The 23,630-nt window shown below is 36.3% G+C and overlaps 1 protein-coding gene across 3 annotated transcripts in view; it reads left to right on the top strand.

Annotated features, from left to right (window-relative positions):
• The window catches only part of SYCP1 (synaptonemal complex protein 1), a 123,166-nt gene that overhangs the window by 65,510 nt on the left and 34,026 nt on the right, over positions 1-23,630 (top strand). For all 3 annotated transcript variants that reach the window (XM_049616501.1, XM_049616499.1, XM_049616500.1), the window contains exons 25-28: positions 13,085-13,201; positions 13,623-13,733; positions 14,976-15,068; positions 15,586-15,660. In XM_049616501.1, the coding sequence (XP_049472458.1) occupies positions 13,085-13,201; positions 13,623-13,733; positions 14,976-15,068; positions 15,586-15,660 (396 nt within the window). The remainder of the gene's footprint in view (positions 1-13,084; positions 13,202-13,622; positions 13,734-14,975; positions 15,069-15,585; positions 15,661-23,630) is intronic.

The following is a 23,630-nucleotide window of genomic DNA, read 5'->3' as shown; positions in this document are numbered from 1 at the left end:
GCTCATGATGTCAGAGCTCTAATTTGTTATCATATGCCCAAGCCTTTGAACAACAACTGACAGTACTCAAATAGTTTTTGAGTCTTGAATGGAAAACAATGGTTCTCAGTGTTTGAGACATGTCCCTTTTCTAGGAAAGCAAAAATATGACACCTTCCTGTAATACTATTTGAGATTAAAAATATATAAACATTGTGTTAAAAATGAAAAGAAGTCTCAAACTGCTGGAATTATGTAGAAAAGTAACTGATACATATATCCTATAAATCAGCCTTCTGTAGGTAGAATCAAGAGAAATGTACAAAATCTTCATAGCAGCATTACTTATAGTAGCCCTAAACTGAAGATGACACAATAACCATTAGCAGTATAAAAATAAGTCAATAGGAAATCACTCTAAGATGACCCAGATGATGGAATTAGCAGATAAGATCATTTATATAGCTATTTTAATTGTGTTCAAAGATGGAGAGTATGATTATAATGAAATAACAAATGGGGAATCTCCATGAATAAATGGAAACTTTAAAAAAGAATCACATGGAGATTCTAAAACTGAAAAGTAAAATATCTTAAACTTCAAGTGTCCTAGTAGTAGATTGAAAATGGATGAAGAGAGTGTCAGTGAGCTTGAAGCTGGATCAATAGAAATGATCAGAGAAGCACAGAAGAAAGATGGAGAAGAAAAAAAAAAAAAAGGAATGGTACTTCAGTGGCCTGCGGGACAATATCAAGTGGTTTTAAATGTGTAGTTGGAGACCCTAAGAAGAGGGTAGAGAGAGAATAGGTCAAAAGAAGGTTATTTGAAGGATTTCTGAAAAATTTCCCACATTTAATAAAAAACAGAAACTTGCAGATCTGTGGCTTTTATCAAATCCAAAGGAAGATAAACAGAAAATGATACCTAGGCAGGTATATCTTAGTCAAAGTGCTAAAACCCAAAATAGAAACTTAAAAGCAGCCAGAGAACATCATATTGCATATGGGGAAACAATGACACAAATGAGGGCTGACCTTGCATTAGGACAGTGAAGGCTGGATGACAAAGGAATGACATCTGTAAAGTGGTGCCAGAAATAAACCATCAAGCCACAATTCTGTATGCAGCAAAAATAAGGACATTGAGAGTTGTACTAATCGTTAAAGACCTGCTGAAGGAATTTTTTTCTGGCTGAAGGAATTTTTTTCTGTCTGAAGGAAAATGACATCAGATGAAAACTTGAATCAATGGAAGGAATGAAAAGTACTAGAAACAGTAAATATGTAAATGAATACAAAAGGCTATATATTTTTCTTTTTTTTAATTTTTAAAATGTGTATTTGGCTTCTATAAAAAAATTCTATGTACAGTGCATAAGATATATGACAACCATGGCTCAAAGGGCAGGAAGGTAAATACAACTATTTTGTTGCAGGATTTTTACATGATACATGAAGTAGTACACTATTAAGTCCTTGTGTAGACTATAAGTTAGTGATACATATTCTCTCTAGAGCAGTCACTATAAAATAATGGAAAGAAACGGTGAAAAGCCAATAGAAAAATGGAATGAAGAAAAAAATTTTTCCATTGGTTGTCAAATGATCCTTTTTTGAAATATTTTTATTTACAGTTCTTCACCAGCTTAGCTCCACTGCTCTCTATTGATGTCATGAGAGTGTCAGCCATCAACATTGCAGCCCGCAGATTGGGCAGTCAGTCCCCAAGATCTCTTTAATGGTTCCAGAGAGTTCTCTAGCAAAGATCGGTGCCACATCTGTCTGACTTTGTTGCCAGTCTCATCAAAAGTGTTATTTCCACTGTGCTTAATATTTTTCTGCTGCTTTCTGTCTCTTGGCGGTTTCTTGATGGCTTTGATAATCAGGTCAGAGGCAGAAGGTACCACTTCAATCTGGGCCTGTCTGTTCTGAATGGTCAGTTTCACTGTAATCCTCAGACCCTTCCAATCACCAGTTGCCTTGGTGATATCATCACAAACCTTTTTTGGAGACAGACGTAGGGGGCTGATCTTCGGGGCTAGGACAGATGTGGCACCAACTTCTCTACCATTGCCCATCAGGTATACAACTTTCATCTCATTGGGATCAAACTTTATTGGCATGGTGACAGCAGTTGATGTTGGCTGAATCTGGATTTAGGACCACCAAAGACAGTTGCACCTTCATCTCCTCCCAGCCAAAAGCCAAAAAAGTGGAATACTAAAAAATTTTGATAAATCCAAAAGAGTAGAACAAAAAGATGACGTGAATGGAAGGCAAAGAGCAAAATGATACATCTGAATCAAGCATATCAATAATTACCTTAAATATCAATGGACTAAATAATAGAAAGGCAGAGATTGTTAGTCTGGATAAAAAATTGAGACCAAACTATATGCTACCTATAAGAGACATACTTTATTTAATATAAAGATACAAGGAAATTGAAAATAAAGATGAAAAAGATACATTGTATACCATGCAAACAGTAAGAATAGGAAAACTGGAGTGATTGTTTTAATAACACACAAAACAGATTAAGATAAAAGTATTATCAGAGATCCAGAAGAGCATTTCACAGTGAAAAAGGCATTAATGTATCAGGAAGATGTAACAATCACGAGTATGTTTGTATTTTATAACAGAGCTTCAAAATACATGAAGCAAAAACTTAAACTAAAATGAATTATAATACACCTCTTTCAGCAATTGATACAACTAGTAAAAAATTGGTAAGAATGTAGAAATTCTGAACAACACCATTTACTACCTTGACTTAATTTGCATTTATAGAACACTATAGTTAAGCTGTGAATTATTTTGTAGACACATAGAATGTTTACCAAGGAAGACCATATGCTGGGCTATAAAACAAGTCTCCATATGTTTAAAAAGATTGAAGTTTTACAAAGTATATTCTTTAACTACAATAGAATTAAGTTAGAAATAAGTAACCTTAAGATACCTAGAAAAGTCTGAATATTTAGAAATTAAATATCACACTAATAAGTCATAGGCCAAAGAAGAAATCACAAGAAAAGTTAGAAATGATTTTAAACTGAATAATGATAGAAATACAGCATGTCAAAATTTATGGCATGCATTTGGCAGGTTTTGGAAGGAAATTTATAAACAATGTTTGTTTTATTTATTTATTTATTATTTTTTTTAATATATGAAATTTATTGTCAAATTGGTTTCCATACAACACCCAGTGCTCATCCCAAAAGGTGCCCTCCTCAATACCCATCACCCACCCTCCCCTCCCTCCCACCCCCCATCAACCCTCAGTTTGTTCTCAGTTTTTAACATTCTCTTATGCTTTGGCTCTCTCCCACTCTAACCTCTTTTTTTTTTTTTTTCCTTCCCCTCCCCCATGGGTTTCTGTTAAGTTTCTCAGGATCCACATAAGAGTGAAACCATATGGTATCTGTCTTTCTCTGTATGGCTTATTTCACTTAGCATCACACTCTCCAGTTCCATCCACGTTGCTACAAAAGGCCATATTTCATTCTTTCTCATTGCCACGTAGTATTCCATTGTGTATATAAACCACAATTTCTTTCTCCATTCATCAGTTGATGGACATTTAGGCTCTTTCCATAATTTGGCTATTGTTGAGAGTGCTGCTATAAACATTGGGGTACAAGGGCGCTTATGCATCAGTACTCCTGTATCCCTTGGGTAAATTCCTAGCAGTGCTATTGCTGGGTCATAGGGTAGGTCTATTTTTAATTTTCTGAGGAACCTCCACACTGCTTTCCAGAGCGGCTGCACCAATTTGCATTCCCACCAACAGTGCAAGAGGGTTCCCGTTTCTCCACATCCTCTCCAGCATCTATAGTCTCCTGATTTGTTCATTTTGGCCACTCTGACTGGCATGAGGTGATATCTGAGTGTGGTTTTGATTTGTATTTCCCTGATAAGGAGCAACGTTGAACATCTTTTCATGTGCCTGTTGGCCATCCAGATGTCTTCTTTAGAGAAGTGTCTATTCATGTTTTCTGCCCATTTCTTCACTGGGTTATTTGTTTTTTGGGTGTGGAGTTTGGTGAGCTCTTTATAGATTTTGGATACTAGTCCTTTGTCCAATATGTCATTTGCAAATATCTTTTCCCATTCCATTGGTTGCCTTTTAGTTTTGTTGGTTGTTTCCTTTGCTGTGCAGAAGCTTTTTATCTTCATAAGGTCCCAGTAATTCACTTTTGCTTTTAATTCCCTTGCCTTTGGGGATGTGTCGAGTAAGAGATTGCTATGGCTGAGGTCAGAGAGGTCTTTTCCTGCTTTCTCCTCTAAGGTTTTGATGGTTTCCTGTCTCACATTCAGGTCCTTTATCCATTTTGAGTTTATTTTTGTGAATGGTGTGAGAAAGTGGTCTAGTTTCAACCTTCTGCATGTTGCTGTCCAGTTCTCCCAGCACCATTTGTTAAAGAGACTCTTTTTTCCATTGGATGTTCTTTCCTGCTTTGTCAAAGATTAGCTGGCCATACGTTTGTGGGTCTAGTTCTGGGGTTTCTATTCTATTCCATTGGTCTATGTGTCTGTTTTTGTGCCAATACCATGCTGTCTTGATGATGACAGCTTTGTAGTAGAGGCTAACGTCTGGGATTGTGATGCCTCCTGCTTTGGTCTTCTTCAAAATTACTTTGGCTATTCGGGGCCTTTTGTGGTTCCATATGAATTTTAGGGTTGCTTGTTCTAGTTTCGAGAAGAATGCTGGTGCAATTTTGATTGGGATTGCATTGAATGTGTAGATAGCTTTGGGTAGTATTGACATTTTGACAATATTTATTCTTCCAATCCATGAGCAGGGAATGTCTTTCCATTTCTTTATATCTTCTTCAATTTCCTTCATAGGCTTTATATATTTTTCAGCATACAGATCTTTTACATCTTTGGTTAGATTTATTCCTAGGTATTTTATGTTTCTTGGTGCAGTTGTGAATGGGATCAGTTTCTTTATTTGTCTTTCTGTTGCTTCATTGTTAGTGTATAAGAATGCAACTGATTTCTGTACACTGATTTTGTATCCTGCAACTTTGCTGAATTCATGTATCAGTTCTAGCAGACTTTTGGTGGAGTCTATCGGATTTTCCATGTATAATATCATGTCATCTGCAAAAAGCGAAAGCTTGACTTCATCTTTGCCAATTTTGATGCCTTTGATTTCCTTTTGTTGTCTGATTGCTGATGCTAGAACTTCCAGCACTATGTGAAACAACAGCAGTGAGAGTGGGCATCCCTGTCGTGTTCCTGATCTCAGGGAAAAAGCTCTCAGTTTTTCCCCATTGAGGATGATGTTAGCTGTGGGCTTTTCATAAATGGCTTTTATGGTCTTTAAGTATGTTCCTTCTATCCCGACTTTCTCCAGGGTTTTTATTAAGAAAGGGTGCTGGATTTTGTCAAAGGCCTTTTCTGCATCGACTGACAGGATCATATGGTTCTTCTCTTTTTTTTTGTTAATGTGATGTATCACGTTGATTGATGTGCGAATGTTGAACCAGCCCTGCATCCCAGGAATGAATCCCACTTGATCATGGTGAATAATTCTTTTTATATGCCGTTGAATTCGATTTGCTAGTATCTTATTGAGAATTTTTGCATCCATATTCATCAGGGATATTGGCCTGTAGTTCTCTTTTTTTACTGGGTCTCTGTCTGGTTTAGGAATCAAAGTAATACTGGCTTCATAGAATGACTCTGGAAGTTTTCCTTCCCTTTCTATTTCTTGGAATAGCTTGAGAAGGATAGGTATTATCTCTGCTTTAAACGTCTGGTAGAACTCCCCTGGGAAGCCATCTGGTCCTGGACTCTTATTTGTTGGGAGATTTTTGATAACCAATTCAATTTCTTTGCTGGTTATGGGTCTGTTCAAGCTTTCTATTTCCTCCTGATTGAGTTTTGGAAGAGTGTGGGTGTTTAGGAATTTGTCCATTTCTTCCAGGTTGTCCAATTTGTTGGCATATAATTTTTCATAGTATTTCCTGATAATTGTTTGTATCTCAGAGGGATTGGTTGTAATAATTCCATTTTCATTCATGATTTTATCTATTTGGGTCATCTCCCTTTTCTTTTTGAGAAGCCTGGCTAGAGGTTTGTCAATTTTATTTTTTCAAAAAACCAACTCTTGGTTTCGTTGATCTGCTCTACAGTTTTTTTAGATTCTATATTGTTTATTTCTGCTCTGATCTTTATTATTTCTCTTGTTCTGCTGGGTTTAGGCTGCCTTTGCTGTTCTGCTTCTAGTTCCTTTAGGTGTGCTGTTAGATTTTGTATTTGGGATTTTTCTTGTTTCTTGAGATAGGCCTGGATTGCAATGTATTTTCCTCTCAGCACTGCCTTCGCTGCGTCCCAAAGCGTTTGGATTGTTGTATTTTCATTTTCGTTTGTTTCCATATATTTTTTAATTTCTTCTCTAATTGCCTGGTTGACCCACTCATTCGTTAGTAGGGTGTTCTTTAACCTCCATGCTTTTGGAGGTTTTCCAGACTTTTTCCTGTGGTTGATTTCAAGCTTCATAGCATTGTGGTCTGAAAGTATGCATGGTATAATTTCAATTCTTGCAAACTTATGAAGGGCTGTTTTGTGACCCAGTATATGATCTATCTTGGAGAATGTTCCATGTGCACTCGAGAAGAAAGTATATTCTGTTGCTTTGGGATGCAGAGTTCTAAATATATCTGTCAAGTCCATCTGATCCACTGTATCATTCAGGACCCTTGTTTCTTTATTGACCGTGTGTCTAGATGATCTATCCATTTCTGTAAGTGGAGTGTTAAAGTCCCCTGCAATGACCACATTCTTATCAATAGGTTGCTTATGTTTATGAGTAATTGTTTTATATATTTGGGGGCTCCGGTATTCGGCACATAGACATTTATAATTGTTAGCTCTTCCTGATGGATAGACCCTGTGATTATTATATAATGCCCTTCTTCATCTCTTGTTACAGCCTTTAATTTAAAGTCTAGTTTGTCTGATATAAGTATGGCTACTCCAGCTTTCTTTTGACTTCCAGGAGCATGATAAATAGTTCTCCATCCCCTCACTCTCAATCTAAAGGTGTCCTCAGGTGTAAAATGAGTCTCTTGTAGACAGCAAATAGATGGGTCTTGTTTTTTTATCCATTCTGATACCCTATGTCTTTTGGTTGGCGCATTTAAGTATGATTAAATTCAGTGTTATTATAGAAAGATACGGGTTTAGAGTCATTGTGATGTCTGTATGTTTTATGCTTGTAGTGATGTCTCTGGTACTTTGTCTCACAGGATCCCCCTTAGGATCTCTTGTAGGGCTGGTTTAGTGGTGACAAATTCCTTCAGTTTTTGTTTGTTTGGGAAGACCTTTATCTCTCCTTCTATTCTAAATGACAGACTTGCTGGATAAAGGATTCTCGGCTGCATATTTTTTTCTGTTTAGCACACTGAAGATATCGTGCCAATCCTTTCTGGCCTGCCAAGTTTCAAAAGAGAGATCAGTCACAAGTCTTATAGGTCTCCCTTTATATGTGAGGGCACGTTTATCCCTTGCTGTTTTCAGAATTTTCTCTTTATCCTTGTATTTTGCCAGTTTCACTATGATATGTCGTGCAGAAGATCGATTCAAGTTACGTATGAAGGGAGTTCTCTGTGCCTCTTGGATTTCAATGCCCTTTTCCTTCCCCAGTTCAGGGAAGTTCTCAGCTATTACTTCTTCAAGTACCCCTTCAGCACCTTTCCCTCTCTCTTCCTCCTCTGGGATACCAATTATGCGTATATTATTTCTTTTTAGTGTATCACTTAGTTCTCTAATTTTCCCCTCATACTCCTGGATTTTTTTATCTCTCTTTCTTTCAGCTTCCTCTTTTTCCATAACTTTATCTTCTAGTTCACCTATTCTCTCCTCTGCCTCTTCAAGCCGAGCCGTCGTGGTTTCCATTTTGTTTTGCATTTCGTTTAAAGCGTTTTTCAGCTCCTCGTGACTGTTCGATTCTCTGCTGTCCTCTATACTGTTTTCAAGCCCAGCGATTAATTTTATGACTATTATTCTAAATTCATTTTCTGTTATATTATTTATATCCTTTTTGATCAGTTCATTGGCTGTTTTTATTTCCTGGAGATTCTTCTGAGGGGAATTCTTCCGTTTGGTCATTTTGGAGAGTCCCTGGCGTGGTGAGGACCTGCAGGGCACTTCCCCTGTGCTGTGGTGTATAACTGGAGTTGGTGGGCGGGGCCGCAGTCCAACCTGATGTCTGCCCCCAGCCCACCGCTGGGGCCACAGTCAGACTGGTGTGTGCCTTCTCTTCCCCTCTCCTAGGGGCGGGATTCACTGTGGGGTGGCGGGGCCCGTCTGGGCTGCTTGCACACTGCCAGGCATGTGGTGCTGGGGATCTGGCGTATTAGCTGGGGTGGGTAGGCAAGGTGCACGGGAGCAGGAGGGGCAGGCTTAGCTCGCTTCTCCTTAGGTGATCCACTTCAGGAGGGGCCCTGTGGCAGCGGGAGGGAGTCAGATCCACTGCCGGAGGTTTGGCTCCGCAGAAGCACAGAGTTGGGTGTTTGCGCGGAGCGAGCAAGTTCCCTGGCAGGAACTGGTTCCCTTTTGGGATTTTGGCTGGGGGATGGGCGGGGGAGATGGCGCTGGCGCCTTTGTTCCCCGCCAAGCTGAGCTCTGCCGTCCGGGGGCTCAGCAGCTCTCCCTCCCTTTGTCCTCCAGCCTTCCCGCTTTCCGAGCAGAGCTGTTAACTTATGACCTCCCAGACGCTAAGTCGCGCTTGCTGTCGGAACACAGTCTGTCCGGCCCCTCCGCTTTTGCCAGCCAGACTCGGGGGCTCTGCTTGGCCGGCGAGCCGCCCCTCCGCCCCGGCTCCCTCCCGCCAGTCCGTGGAGCGCGCACCGCCTCGCCGCCCTTCCTACCCTCTTCCGTGGGCCTCTCGTCTGCGCTTGGCTCCGGAGACTCCGTTCTGCTAATCCTCTGGCGGTTTTCTGGGTTCTTTAGGCAGGTGTAGGTGGAATCTAAGTGATCAGCAGGACGCGCGGTGAGCCCAGCGTCCTCCTACACCGCCATCTTCCCTCTCCTCTCAACAATGTTTGTTTTAGAAAAGAAATGACTCACGTTTTTATTCAGCAAATTAAACCGAAAGAAAGTAGACAAAAGGAAATAGTAAAGAAGAGAGATCAAAGAAACAGAAGAGAGACAAACAGAAAAAAAAATGAAAAAAATCAATGAAGTCAAAAGTTGATTCTTTGAAAATATTACTAAAATTGATAATCCCTTAGCAGGATTGATCACAAAAATAATAAAACTCACTAAAGGTAAGAATGAAATAGGACATTATTAATATAAATATTATAACTATTGGAAAGATAATAAGGGAATGTCATGGACAATTATATGCCAATAAATTTGAAACTTAGATGACATGGGAAAATTTGGAAAACCTAATTTACTAGAACGGACACAAGATGAAACAGAAAATCTAAAGAATCATATATCAGCGATATTGAATTCGTCATGAAAAATTTCCTAGAGAAATATCCAGATCTGGAAGGTCTCACTGGTGAATTCTAACAAATGCTTCAGGAAGAAATAATACCCGTTTTGGGGGATGGGCAAAATGGGTGTTAGGGAGTAGGAGATACAGCTTCCTAGTTATGGAATGAATAAGTTGTGGGAATTAAAGGTACAGCATAGGAACATAGTAGTATTGTAATAGTATTGTGTGATGACAAATGGTAGCCACAGTTGTGGTGAGTGTGTAGCATAATGTATAGAGACGCTGAATGACTTTGTTGTACATCTGAAAGTAATGTAAAACTGTATGTTCAGAAATTTTTTAAAATAATATCAGCCTTCTATGAACTCTTCCTAAAAATAGCAGGGGAACAATTCTCAACTAGTTTTTTTGATACCAAATCCTGGCAAAGACATTACAAGAATACCTTTTATTTTTTCACTATCCCTTAAAAATATAGGTATAAGGGCGCCTGGGAGGCCCAGTTGGTTAAGCGTCCGACTTCGGCTCAGGTCATGATCTCACTGCTCATGAGTTTGAGCCCCGCGTCAGGCTCTGTGTTGACAGTTTGGATCGTGGAGCCTGCTTCGGATTCTGTCTCTCTCTCTCTGTCTCTCTCTGTCTCTCTCTCTCTCTCTCTCTCTCTGCCTTTCCCATTTGTTCTCTGTCTCTCTCCCTCAAAAATAACACTAAAAAATATATATGTATAAAATCCTTAATATAATAGTAAATTTAATCTTGTAATGAAAACTATCTTACATTGAACGAGTGAAGGTTTATCTTGAGAAGGTAGTTTAAAATTTGAAACTATTAGTGTAATTTCCTGTATCAAGTAATAAAAGAGAACAATGTAATCGTTTCAGTGATTGCAGAAAAAGCATCTGACAAAATTCTGCACTCATTTTTTTAATTTTTTATTAAAAAAATTTTTTTTAATGTTTATTTATGAGAGAGAGACAGAGTGTGAGCGGGGAAGGGGCAGAGAGAGAGGGAGACACAGAATCCGAAGCAGGCTCTAGGTTCTAAGCTGTCAGCCCAGAGCCCGACGCGGGGCTCAAACTCATGGACCGTGAGATCATGACCTGAGCCGAAGTCGGACACTCAACCGACTGAGCCACCCAGGCGCCCCTGCACTCATTTTTTTTAAAATATAATTTATCGTCAAGTAGCTAACATACAACATATACAGTGTGTTCTTGGTTTTGGGGATAGATTCCTGTCATTTATCACTTACATACAACACCCAGTGCTCATCCAACAAGTGCCCTCCTCAATGCCCATCTCCCATTTTCCCCTCTCTCCCATCCCCCTTATCAATCTTTAGTTTGTTCTCTGTATTTAAGAGTCTCTTATGGGTTTGCCTCCCTCTCTGTTTGAAACTATTTTTCCCCTTCCCTTTCCCCATGGTCTTCTGTTAAGCTTCTCAAGTTCCACATATGGTGATACATGGTACCTGTTCTTTCTCTGACATATTTCTTAGCACAATAACTTCCAGTTCCGACCATGTTGTTGCAAATGACTGGATTTCATTCTTTCTCATCACCAAGCACTACAGTACACTCATACAATGGAACAGCGTTTAGCAGTGAAAATGAAGGAAGTGTATTTACACACATAAGTATCTGAAATATACTGATGAATAAAAAATACAAGAAAGAAAAATAAACATACATTTACATAAAGTTCAAAAACAACTCTGAAGTATTGGTAGATAAATATACGGTAAAACTATAAAGAAGAGCAAGGAAAAATGAATATTAAGGATATTTGTTACATTTGAGGGGCAGAAGGGGCAAACCAATGAAAAGAGGCACTCAGAAGTATTTATCAATATTGATACTATTCCATCTTAAAGTTGGTGGTTGATTCTTGAGTACAGTATACGGTCTGATTCATTGTTAAATTACTTATACCTCCCTTCCCCAATTCCTGTCCCTGCCATATACCTACTCTTCATTTCTAATTCAGCTCTAAAGTAATAAGTGACTCTGGAGGGTGGATATGCTAATTCAGGTTTCTCTTTCTTTTGATAATTTCTGTGCTTGAATCATGTCTACACAACTCAGTACATTTTTGTACAAAATATATGAAAATAATAGAAATCAGAGATACTATTTTTTTATAGAAAATCTCTTTAAGACTATGTCTTTCATGAAATCTATTTTTCTCATTTGCTTGTGCTTTTAGTATCCTATCTAGGAATCCATTGCCAAATCCATGAATGTTAGCTCCTATTTTCTTCTAAGAGTTTTATAGTTTTAGCTATTACAGTTAAATCTTTAATCTGTTTTTTTTTTTTTATGATACGAGGTTAAGTGTCCAACTTTATTTCTTTCCATGTGAATAGCAGTTGTCTCAGCAACATTTGTTAGAGTATTCTTTCCCCATTGAATTGTCGTGTTACTCTTGTTGAAAATAAGTTACAAATTGACCATAGCTGTATGGCCTTATTTCTGGACTCCCAATTCTGTTGCCTTGATCTGTATGTTATCTTATGTCAATATCACACTGTTTTCATTATTGTAGCTTTATAATAAATTTTATTATAAATTATTAATAAGTATGTGTCCTCCAACATCATTCTTTTTCAAGATTGTTTTGGCTATTCAGGGTCCCTCATAATTCCATACAAACTTTAGGATCAGCTTCTATATTTTCTGACAAAAAGATAGTTGGGATGTTGGTAGAAATTTTACCGAATGTATCAAAGGGCAGTGTCAAAAGAGTGAAAGCAACCCACAGAATAGAGAGAATATTAGCCAATCATATACTTGGTAATGATCTAGTATTCAGAATATAAAGAACACTTCCAATTCAGCAACAAAAGCCAGTCACAAAAGGACAGATGCTGCATGATTCCACTTTTTTGAGGCACGAGTCAGATTCACAGAAGCAGAGATTAGAATGGGCAAGGGGTAGGGGGAAATGGAGAGTTCCTCAATTTGTATAAAGTTTCCATTATGTAGGATAAATTAGTTCTAAGATCAGCTGTACAGCAGCAGATGGTACAGCATGGAACCTATAGTCAACAATACTGTATTGTGAACTTATTCATTTAAGAGGATCTCACGTTAAAATGTTCTTAATGGCAAAAAACAAAGGGATAGCAGGAAACTTTTGGAGGTGATGCATTATGTCTATCATCTGAATCGTGGTGGTTTTACAGTATATGCATGTCTAAATTTATCAAATTGTATACATTACGTGTAGTTTTTTTTTTATGTGTATCAGTTGTACCTCAGTAAAGCTGTTTTGTTTTGGTAAAAGAGCAGACTTTTCTTTGAGTCACATGGGTGTTCTATCCAAATGGAGTACTTACTGTAATAAACCTAAACCTGAGACTAAATAAATATTGCTGAGGAATGGATTAAAAAATATATATGTTTGCTTTTAAAACATTACTTGCTAAGACTACGTACATACTTCAGGGGAGAAGATGGATTTTGTGAAAAATAAAGCACATCTCACCATATAAAAAATGTAAGAAAATGATCTAACCACAATTGCAATGAATAAGTAATCTTTTAAGATTCACAATACCTCAAAATGAATACAGAATATTTTTAAGTAATCCACAGCATTTACTAATGTTCATGTTATTTTCTTTGCTCAAAGGTCAATAAATTAGAGTTAGAACTAGAAGTTGCCAAACAAAAATTTAAAGAAATGACTGACATCTATCAAAAAGAAATTAAAGACAAAACGATATCAGAAGAAAATCTTTTGAAAGAGGTAGGAAAAACTATGTTTGAAAATTTGTTATCTTAAAACTATATTTTTTATTAGCATTTTAAGAGAAAAGCAATTCTTATTTTTAAATTATGATTTTTAAAAGATTTAATAAATTTATATGAGACAGTTTCTATGAAGCTTAAAAATATCTTTGTTATTCTAGGTATTTGATTACTGAGTAGTATATTTTGCCAAGATTAAGATTATAACATTAAAAGGTTATAACATTACAGTGTTATATTGTCATCTCACTTGATAGAACACCCTAAAATGAACCAAAACAGTAATGCATTTTCTGCTTGGCTTTCCTAATATCCTTGTGTTTGATTTCTGCATTTTATGTAAGTAGTGTGTATGGTCTTTGGATTTAAGTTAAATTTGTTTTTTGTGCATTAATTTTAAGAATCACTTTATTTGATAGGTTGAGAAAGCAAAAGTAATAGCTGATGAAGCAGTAAAATTACAGAAAGAAATTGATAAACGATGTCAACATAAAATAGCTGAAATGGTAGCACTTATGGAAAAACATAAGGTAACTCTTCCCTTTTGGTGTATTGAAAACTATTAATTGGAGCCATATTTATGAATAAAATGAAATCAAGATAACATTCTGATATGTCAGAAAACTATGCAAGAATGTCTTATTACAGCTTGAATATTCTTGATCTCTCATTTCTCAGTTTGGGTCTTAACTACACAAAGCTGAGTTCGGGTGTCACTTCCTTGGTAGAATCTCTCTTTGTCATCTATGATGTATGGAAGTGATCACTTTTCTTCCGAATTTTCCTAGTAGTCTCTTATAGCCACCTTCTATTTATTTAAGCACATCCCCAGGATATGTATCTGGTAAATATTTATATCATCTATATGGCTAACACATATTAAGCTAAACAAATTTTTATCAGTGGTATAAATAGATGAAAGACTTCATGTTTGTTGTGTTTGTGAGTATGCTGTATTTTTTGTTCTAAAAGTAGTCATTCTTTTAGGGGAATTTACCTTTATTCCCTTCAAGATTTGGAGAGGAGGTAGGCTATATCTATCTATCTATCCATGTTAAAAATTGTTGGTGGAATATAACATTGTTATGAGGTAACCAACAAGAATTAAAAATATTTAGGTAATAAATATTAACAAAATTCATAAAAATATTGGGAACTCGGGGTGCCTGGGTGGTTCAGTCAGTTAAGCATCCTACTCATGATCTCAGCTTAGGTTCGTGAGTTCAGGTCTCACATTGGCTTCCGCGCTGGGCGTGGAGCTTACTTTAAATGTGAACTCATAGATTTAAATATATTTTATATATCTCAATCCAGTATAATCCTTGATGCTCAAATTGTTTATCTTTTGGCCAGCGGGAGGCTCTTCAAACTCACTGGCCAGTCCTTTTGACCTTAATAATTTCTGACAGCTTTTTTGCTTTCTATTGTGACAAATGTTCAAGACTCATCCTGTATTCCCAGATCTGGAATCAGTTACTTTTCTAAGAGGTCCTGGAATTCCTACCTTAGTTTTTAAATTATGACATTCAACATTTCTAATTAAAAAGAATTTTTTGCTGCTCTTGTGTTATTTTCAAGACTGTTTTTTATGTTTCATTGATTACGTTATACGAATAAAAAAGACTTGAAAAGTTAGGAAAAAACTCAAATATATATCACTGAATTCCTAGACATTGTGTAACAAATATTAAATGCTTAAGAATACCACTATTATTAAAACATGACCTATTTGTGTTCTGATACACCTAAAATATTTTCTCTGTTTAATATAGCACCAATATGATAAAATAGTTGAAGAAAGAGACGCAGAATTAGGACTTTATAAAAGCAAAGAACAAGAACAGTCATCAATGAAGGCATCTTTGGTGAGATACAGAGCAAATAGTAGTAAAGCCAATTTTCATATCAGCATGGCTGGTGGTAAAGAGTAATATATTAAATAAAGCCATAATTTTAGAGCTATAGAATCAATCTTACATTTTGAAAAAGATCTTATGGGTTTGATAGTTAAGTGGTTTTCCAATTTATATTCTGAAATGGTGGGGTGAACTATTTTTTCAAATGAATAAATATAAACTCCAGTTACAAATAAATTTGGAGCTCTGATAGAGATGGGGAGAGGAGGAATGGGATATATTAGGAGATGCTGAGGAGGAGAATATACATGGTGTTAATATTTATTCAGAGAAAACTGTAAGAAATTTGTCTAAATGAAATCTTTAGTCATGTTCAGCTAGCAGGCTATCAGTAGACTTTTAAAGTGTATATATTTTATTAGTGAATTTATTTCTCTGAAAAACTGAATATATCTGAAGCATTTTTTTAGCATTGTTTTGAGAAATACATGGATGTACTTGAAAATTTCATGTTTTTTTTCTTTAGGAAGCTGAACTATCTAATTTCAAAAATGAACTTTTGTCTGTTAAGAAACAACTTGAAATAGAAAGAGAAGAAAAGGTAGGTTTTGTGGCATTATAGATAAAGTAACTAATTGTATCATTTAGGTGTGACTTTGTTTTCTTAATTTTTTACTGAAGTATAATTGCAACATTGTTCTTATAAACATGTCATACTAGAAAATATATATTTATTATATATATTAAATATATATATAATAAATATATATTTTTAAAATATAGTTTTTCCCCATTAGCTTCTTTTTCAGACATATTTAGTATATTCCTTTATTGAAATGTTAAACATATAAATATAGCCATACTTTAGGAGTGCTTTTAGATAGAAGTACTTGGAAAATATTATCTCATATATTATAAAATGCTTATGTATTTAGATGTGTTTTTTAAACTATTCATCAGGTTTTAGGAAAGAATAATGCCTTATATTTGTATAGTGTTTTGCAGTTTACAAAATGAATTGACTTACTTAAAAATTTTTTTGTAATGTTTATTTTTGAGAGAGAGTGCGCATGCAGGAGTTAGTGGGAGAGGTGTGGAGAGAGAGGGAGACACAGAATCTGAAGCAGGCTCCAGGCTCTGAGCTGTCAGCACAGAGCCTGACATGGGCTTGAACCCACGAAGTGCAAGATCATGACCTGAGCCAAAGTGGGACGCTCAACTGACTAAGCTACCCAGGCACCCTGACAAACTGAATAGGCTTATTTTAAAATGGCAGATACTATTTATTTATTCTTGCTTTCTATAGGACTATCCTACCTAATCCTTACAACAATGGTATAAGCAATACATATTATCCTCATTTTTACAGAGTTTAGGTTATTTATTCAAGATCACATAATAAAAAAGTAAAATGACTTAGAATTCAAATCTAGGTCTATTTTACATGATTCCAAAATCTGTGCTCTTAATGACTCAACAGCAGCCTAGGTAACCTGCACTTTCAATTTCAAGACCCTGTGCATTTGTTCACTTTGTTTCTTGTACTTAATTCCTTTCTTCACTATGGCAAATCTGACACATCTTTCAACTTCCAAAGGTGAGCTTACTGTATATAAGTATTTTCATAGCAGTTTGTACTTACATTAAAATAGTTATGTCACTCTATGCTTCTATTATATTTCAGGCTCTTCAGAGGCAAGGATTATATCTTATTTATTTTTGTTTTCTCTTTATCTGAGCACAGTGCTTTGAAAAATTTTTTAATGTATTTATTTTTTTATTATTTTTATTTTTTTAATGTTCATTTTGACAGAAAGACAGTGCAAGAGGGGGAGGGGCAGAGAGAGAGGGCAACACAGATTCTGAAGCAGGCCTGTCAGCACAGAGCCCAACACGGGGCTCAAACCCACAAACCGCAAGATCATGACCTGAGCCAAAGGTCTCAGACGCTTAACCCACCGAGCCACCAAGGAGGCTCTGAAAAGTTTCTGCTTTTAATGAATGTTGTCAGAGGAATGACTAAATGGTTTTCTCTTCACCTGTATTAGTAACATATACTTACCTTTATCCTGCTGTTTTAGTATAAGAGGTCTTCTTCATTGTTTTTAACTACTCTTAAGGTTCTTTTCTTTCCAAATGTTTTCCAGTTTTGTTGAGATATACTTGGCATGCAGCCCTGTCCAAGTTTAAGGTACACAGCATGATTTGACCTACATATATTGTGAAATGATTACTGTAATACATTTAACATCCATCATTTCATATAGATGCCAAAAAAAAAAAAAAAGAAAAAAATGTTCTTTCCCTTTTCATGAGAACTCTTAGGATTTACTCTCTTAACTTTCACGTATACCATATAGCAGTATTAACTATAGTCATTGTGTGGTAAATTACATCCCTAGTACTTATTTATCTTATAACTAGAAGTTTGAACCTTTGACCATTTTCATATAATTCCCCAGCCCCAAGCCCCTTGCCTCTGGTAACCACAAATCTGATGTTTTTCTATGAGTTTTTTGTTAAAAAAATTTTTTTTTAATGTTTGTTTATTTTTGAGAGAGAGAGCACAAACAGGGCAGCGGGATGGGGGAGGGCAGAGGGAGGGAAACACAGAATCTGAAACAGGCTCCAGGCTCTGAGATGTCAGTACAGAGCCCAACACGGGACTCAAACCCACAAACTGTGAGATCATGACCTGAGCAGAAGTCAGATGCTTAACCGACTGAGCCACCCAGGTGCCTGGAGTTTTTAAAATTTTAGACTCTCATATAAATGAGAACATGTAAGTATTTGTTTTTCTTTGAATTAATTCATATAGCATAATGCTCCCAATGTCCATTCATGTTATTGCAAATGGCAGGATTTCCTTCTTATTTATGGCTGAATAATATATCAGTGTGTGTGTATATATGTGTATGTATGTGTATCACACTTTATGCATTCATCTGTTGGTAACACTTAAGTTGTTTCTTTGTCTTAGCTATTGGAAGTAATGCTGCTGCAATGAACATGTGGGGACAGATATCTCTTTAGCATAGTGTTTTCATTTCCTTTGGATGTATTCCTAGAAATGGAATGGCTAGATCATATGGTAATTTTATTATTGATTTTTTTGAGGAAGCTCCATAGTGTTTTCCATAGTGGCTGTACCAATTTACAGTCCCACCAACAGTGCACAAGAGTTTTCTTTTCTTCTTGTTTTTGTTGTTGTTTCAAGCTTGTATTTAAATTCTAGTTAGTTAACATATAGTGTAATCTTAGTTTCAGGAGTAGAATTTAGTGATTCATCACTTACATATAATATCCACTGTTCATCAGAACGGGTGCCCTCCTTAATACTCATCACCTATTTATCTCCCTCCATCAACCCCCAGTTTGTTCTCTGTTCTTAAGAGTCTCTTATGGTTTGTTTCCCTCCTTTCTTTCCCCCCTTCCCATATGTCCATCCATTTTATTTCTTAAATTGCATGTATGAGTGAAATAATACAGTATTTGTCTCTGACTTATTTTTCTTAGCATGATACACTCTAGCTTCATCCATGTCATTGCAGATGGCAAGATTTTATTCTTTTTGATGGCTGAGTAGTATTCCTTGTGTGTGTGTATTTATACCACATCTTCTTTATTCATTCATCAGTCAGTGGATATTTGGGGTCTTTCCATAGTTTGGCTGTTGTTGGTAATGCTGCTGTAAACAAATTGGGGTGCATATATCCCTTTGAGTCCGTATTTTTATATTCTTTGGGTAAATACCTAGTGCAGTTGCTGGGTCATAGGGTAGTTCCATTTTTAACTTTTTGAAGAACCTCCATATTGTTTTCCAGAGTGGCTGTACCAGTTTTCGTTCTCATCAACAGTGTAAGAGGGCTCCCCTTTCTCCGCATCCTTACCAACGTCTTTTATTTCCTGTGTTGTTAATTTTAGCCATTCTGACAGGTATGGGGGTGGTATCTCATCATGGTTTTGATTTGTATTTGACTGATGATGAGTGATGCTGAGCATATTTTTTGTGTCTGTTATCCATTTGAATGTCATCTTTGGAAAAATGTTCATGTCTTCTGCCTATTTCTTCACTGGATTATCAGTTTTTTGGCTGTTGAGTTTGATAAGTTCTTTATAGATTTTGGATACTAACCCTTTATCAGCTGTGCTGTTTGCAAATATCTTGTCCCATTCTGTCAGTTACCTTTTAGTTTTGTTGATTGTTTCCTTTGCTGTGCAGAAGATTTTTATCTTGATGAGGTCCCAACAGTTGATTTTTGCTTTTATTTCCCTTGGCTTCAGAGATGTGTCAAGTAAGAAATTGCTGCAGCTGAGGTCAAAGAGGTTGTTGACTGTTTTCTCTAATAGGATTTTGATGGTTCCTGTCTCACATTTAGGTCTTTCATCCATTTTGAGTTTATTTTTGTGTATGGTGTTAAAAGTGGTTCAGTTTTGGAGTGTCTGGGTGGCTCAGTTGGTTGAGCGTCCGACTTTGGTGCAGGTCATGATCTTGCAGTTCATGGGTTCGAGCCCCATGTTGGGCTCTTTGCTGACAGCTTGGAATCTGGAGCCTGCTTCAGATTCTGTGTCTCCCTCTCTCTCTGTCCCTCCCTGCTCACATGCTCTCTCTCTCAAAAATAAACATAAAAAAATTAAAAAATAAAGTGGTTCAGTTTCATTCTTCTGCATGTCACTGTCCAGTTTTCTCAACACCATTTGTTGAAAAGACTGTCTTTTTTTCCATTAGATAGTCTTTCCTGCTTTGTAGAAGATTAGTTGACCCTATGGTTGTGGGTCTATTTCTGGGTTTTCTGTTCTGTTCCATTGATCTATGTGTCTGTTTTTATGCCAGTAGCATATTACAGCTTTGTCATATAGCTTGAAGTCCAGAATTGTGATGCCTCCAGCTTTGCTTTTCTTTTTCAAGATTGCTTTGACTATTTGGGGTCATTTGTGCTTCCATGTAAATTTTAGGACTGTTTGTTCTACCTCTGTGAAAATGCTTTGATAGGGATTGCATAAAATATGTAGATTGCTTTGGGTAGTATTGACATTTTAACAATATTTTTTCTTCCAATTTGTGAGCATGGAATGTTTTTCCATTTCTCTATGTCATCTTCAGTTTCTTTCATCAGTGTTCTATAGTTTTCAGAGTACAGATCTTTTACTTATTTACTTAGGTTTATTCCTAGGTATTGTATGGTTTTTAGTGCAGTTGTAAATGGCAAAGATTCCTTGATTTTTCTTTCTGCTGCCTCATTATTGGTGTTTAGAAATGCAACAGGTTTCTGTAAGTTGATTTTGTATCCTTTGACTTTACTAATTTCATTTGTCAGTTGTAGCAATTTTTGGTGGAGTCTTTTGGGTTTTCTACATAGAGTATCATGTCTGCGAATAGTGAAAGTTTGACTTCTTCCTTGCTGATTTTGATGCCTTTTATTTCTTTTTGTTGTTGATTGCTGTGGCTAGGACTTCCAGTACTATGTTAAGTAATAATGGCAAGAGTGGATATCTCTGTCTTGTTCCTGACAGTAGAGGAAAAGTTCTAAGTTTTTCCCCCATTGAGGATTATATTAGCTGTGAATCTTTCATATACGGCCTTTATGATGTTGATATATGTCCCCTCTATTCCTACATTGTTGAGGGGTTTTATCAAGAATGGATGAGATACTTTATCAGATGCTTTTTTCTGCATATATTGACAGGATCATTACGTTTCTTAGCCTTTCTTTTATGTATGATGTATCACATTGATTGATTTGTGAATATTGAACCAACCTTGCAGCCCAGGAATAAATCCCATTTGATTGTGGTGAATGATTCTTTCAATGTATTGTTGGATTTGATTTTCTCTAGTATTTTGTTGAGAATTTTTGTGTTCATGTTCATCAGGGATATTGGTCTGTAATTCTTGTGTTTAGCTGGGTCTTTGGTTTCAGAATCAAGGTAATGATGGCCTTGTAGAGTGAGTTTGAAAGTTTCCCTTCCATTTCTATTTTTTTGGAACAGTTTCAAAAGAATAGGTATTAACTCTTCTTTAAAGGTTTTGCCTGAAAAGCCATCTGGCCCTGGACTTCTTTTAGTTGGGAGTGTTTTGATTACTGATTCAATTTCTTTGCTAGTTATCTCTGTTCACGTTTTTGATTTTCCTTTTTCAGTTTTGGTAGCTTATATGTTTCTAGGAATTTATCCATTTCTTCCAGATTGCCCCATTTGTTGGCATGTAATTTTTCATAATATTCTCTTACAGTTGTTTGTATTTCTGTGGTATTGGTTTTGATCTCCTCTCATTTGTGATTTTATTTATTTGGGTCCTTTCTCTTATAAGTCTGGCTAGGGGTTTATCAATTTTGTTAATTCTTTCTAGGAACCAGCTCCTAGTTTCATTGATCTGTTTTATTTTTTTGTTTCTATATCATTTATTTTTCTCCAATCTTTATTACTTCCCTTCTTTTGCTGACTTTAGGTTTCATTTGTTCTTTTTCTAGCTCCTTTAGGTGTAAGGTTAGATTGTATATTTGAGATTTTTCTTTCTTCTTGAGGTAGGCCTGTATTGCTATATATTTTCTTCTTATGGCCGCTTTTGCTGCATCCCAAACATTTTGGTCTGTCATATTTTCATTTTCATTTGTTTCTGTGTATTGTTTTATTTCTTCTTTAATTTCCTGTTTAACCCATTCATTATTTAGTAGGGTATTCTTAACCTCCATGTACTTGTGGTCTTTCCAGATTTTTCTTGTGGTTGACTTTAAGTTTCATAGTGTTGTGGTTGGAAAATATGCATGGTATGATCTCAGTCTTTTTGTGTTTGTTGAAGCCTGATATGTAACCCAGTATGTGATCTATTTTGGAGAATGTGTATGCTACCCTAGGATGAAAAGTTCTGAATATTTCTCTTAAGCCCATCTAATCCAGTGTGTCATTCAAAGCCATTGTTTCTTTGCTGATTTTCTGTTTAGGTGGTCTGTCCATTGCTGTAAGTGGGTGTTATATTACTGTATTATTATCAATGAGTTCCTCTATGTTAGCTATTAGTTTTATATATTTGGGTGTGCTCAAGTTAGGGGCATAAATTTTTACAATTGTTAAATCTTCTTGTTGGATAGACCCATTTATTATGATATAATGCCTTTAGTCATCTCTTGTTAGTCTTTGGTTTAAAGTCTAGTTTGTCTGAATTAAGTATTACTACACTGGCTTTCTTTTGAAATCCATTAGCATGATAAATGGTTCTCCATTCTGTCACTTTCAGTATACAGGTGGCTTTAGGTCTAAAATGAGTCTTAGGGTGCTTGGGTGGCTCGGTTGAGCATCTGACTCTTGATTTTGGCTCAAGTCATGATCCCAGGGTTGTAAGATCAAATCCCACGTTGGGCCCTGCACTGAGCATGGAGCCTGCTTAAAGATTCTTTCTCCCTCTGCCCCTCACCTGCTTGTTCTCTCTCAAACAAAATAGGAGAAAATAAGTCTCTTGTGAACAACATATAGATGAGTCTTTTTTTTTAATCCATTCTGACATACTATATGTCTTTTGATTGGAGGGTTTAGCCTGTTTACCTCAGAGTGGTTAATGATAGATATGAATTTAGTGCCATTGTATTATTTGTTAAGTCATTGTGTCTGGAGATTTTCTCTATTCTTTTCTTTTATTTTGCTTTTGGTCTTTATTGCTTTTGGTCTTTCTTTCCCAAAGAGTCCCCTTTACTATTTCTTGCAGGGCTGGTTTAGTGGTCATGAACTCCTTTAGGTTTTGTTTGGGAAACTCTTTGTCTCTCGTATTCTGAATGACAGCTTTGTTGGATAGAGTGTTCTTGGCTGTATATTTTTCCCATCAGCACATTGACTATATCATGCCACTCCTTTCTGGCCTGCCAAGTTTCTGTGTGGAGGTCTGCTGATAACCTTATTTGTCTTCCCTGGCAAATCAGGGACCTCTTTTCCATTGCTGCTTTTAGTATTTTTTCCTTATGTATATATTTTGCAAACATTACTATGATATATCTTGGTGCTGGCCTGTTTTCCTTGATTTTGATGGGAATTCTCTGTGCCTCCTGGATTTCGATGTCTGTTTCCATCCCCAGATTAGGGAAGTCTTCAGCTATCATTTTCTTAAATAAACCTTCTGTCCCTTTTTCCCTCTCTTATTCTGGGACTCCTGTGGTATGAATGTTATTATGTTTTATGGAGTCACTGAGTTCCCCAAGTCTACATTTGTGATCCAGTATTTTTCTTTCCCTCTTCTTTTCAGCTTCATTATTTTCCATAATTTTATCTTCTATATCAGTCATTTGTTCCTCTGTTTCTCCCATTGTCATGATCATTACATTCAGTTGGTTTTGCATTGCGGTTATAATATTTTTTATTTTGGCCTGAATAGTTTTTAGGTCTTTTATCTCTGCAGTAAGGGACTCCCTGGTGTCTTCTGTGCTTTTCTCAAGTCCAGCTAGTATCCATATGATTGTTGTTTTAAAGTCTAGATTAGTCATATTACTTTTATCTGTTTCCAGTAGATTCCTAGCCATGATCTTTTCTTGCTCTATTGGGATGAATTCATCTGTCTTGGCATTTTGTCTAGGTCTTTGCCTTTTT

Source organism: Panthera uncia, assembly GCF_023721935.1.
Source record: "Panthera uncia isolate 11264 chromosome C1 unlocalized genomic scaffold, Puncia_PCG_1.0 HiC_scaffold_4, whole genome shotgun sequence".
Taxonomy (NCBI): Eukaryota; Metazoa; Chordata; class Mammalia; order Carnivora; family Felidae; genus Panthera; species Panthera uncia.
Note: the sequence above shows the minus strand (reverse complement) of the source record. Positions and strands in the feature narration are given on the sequence as shown.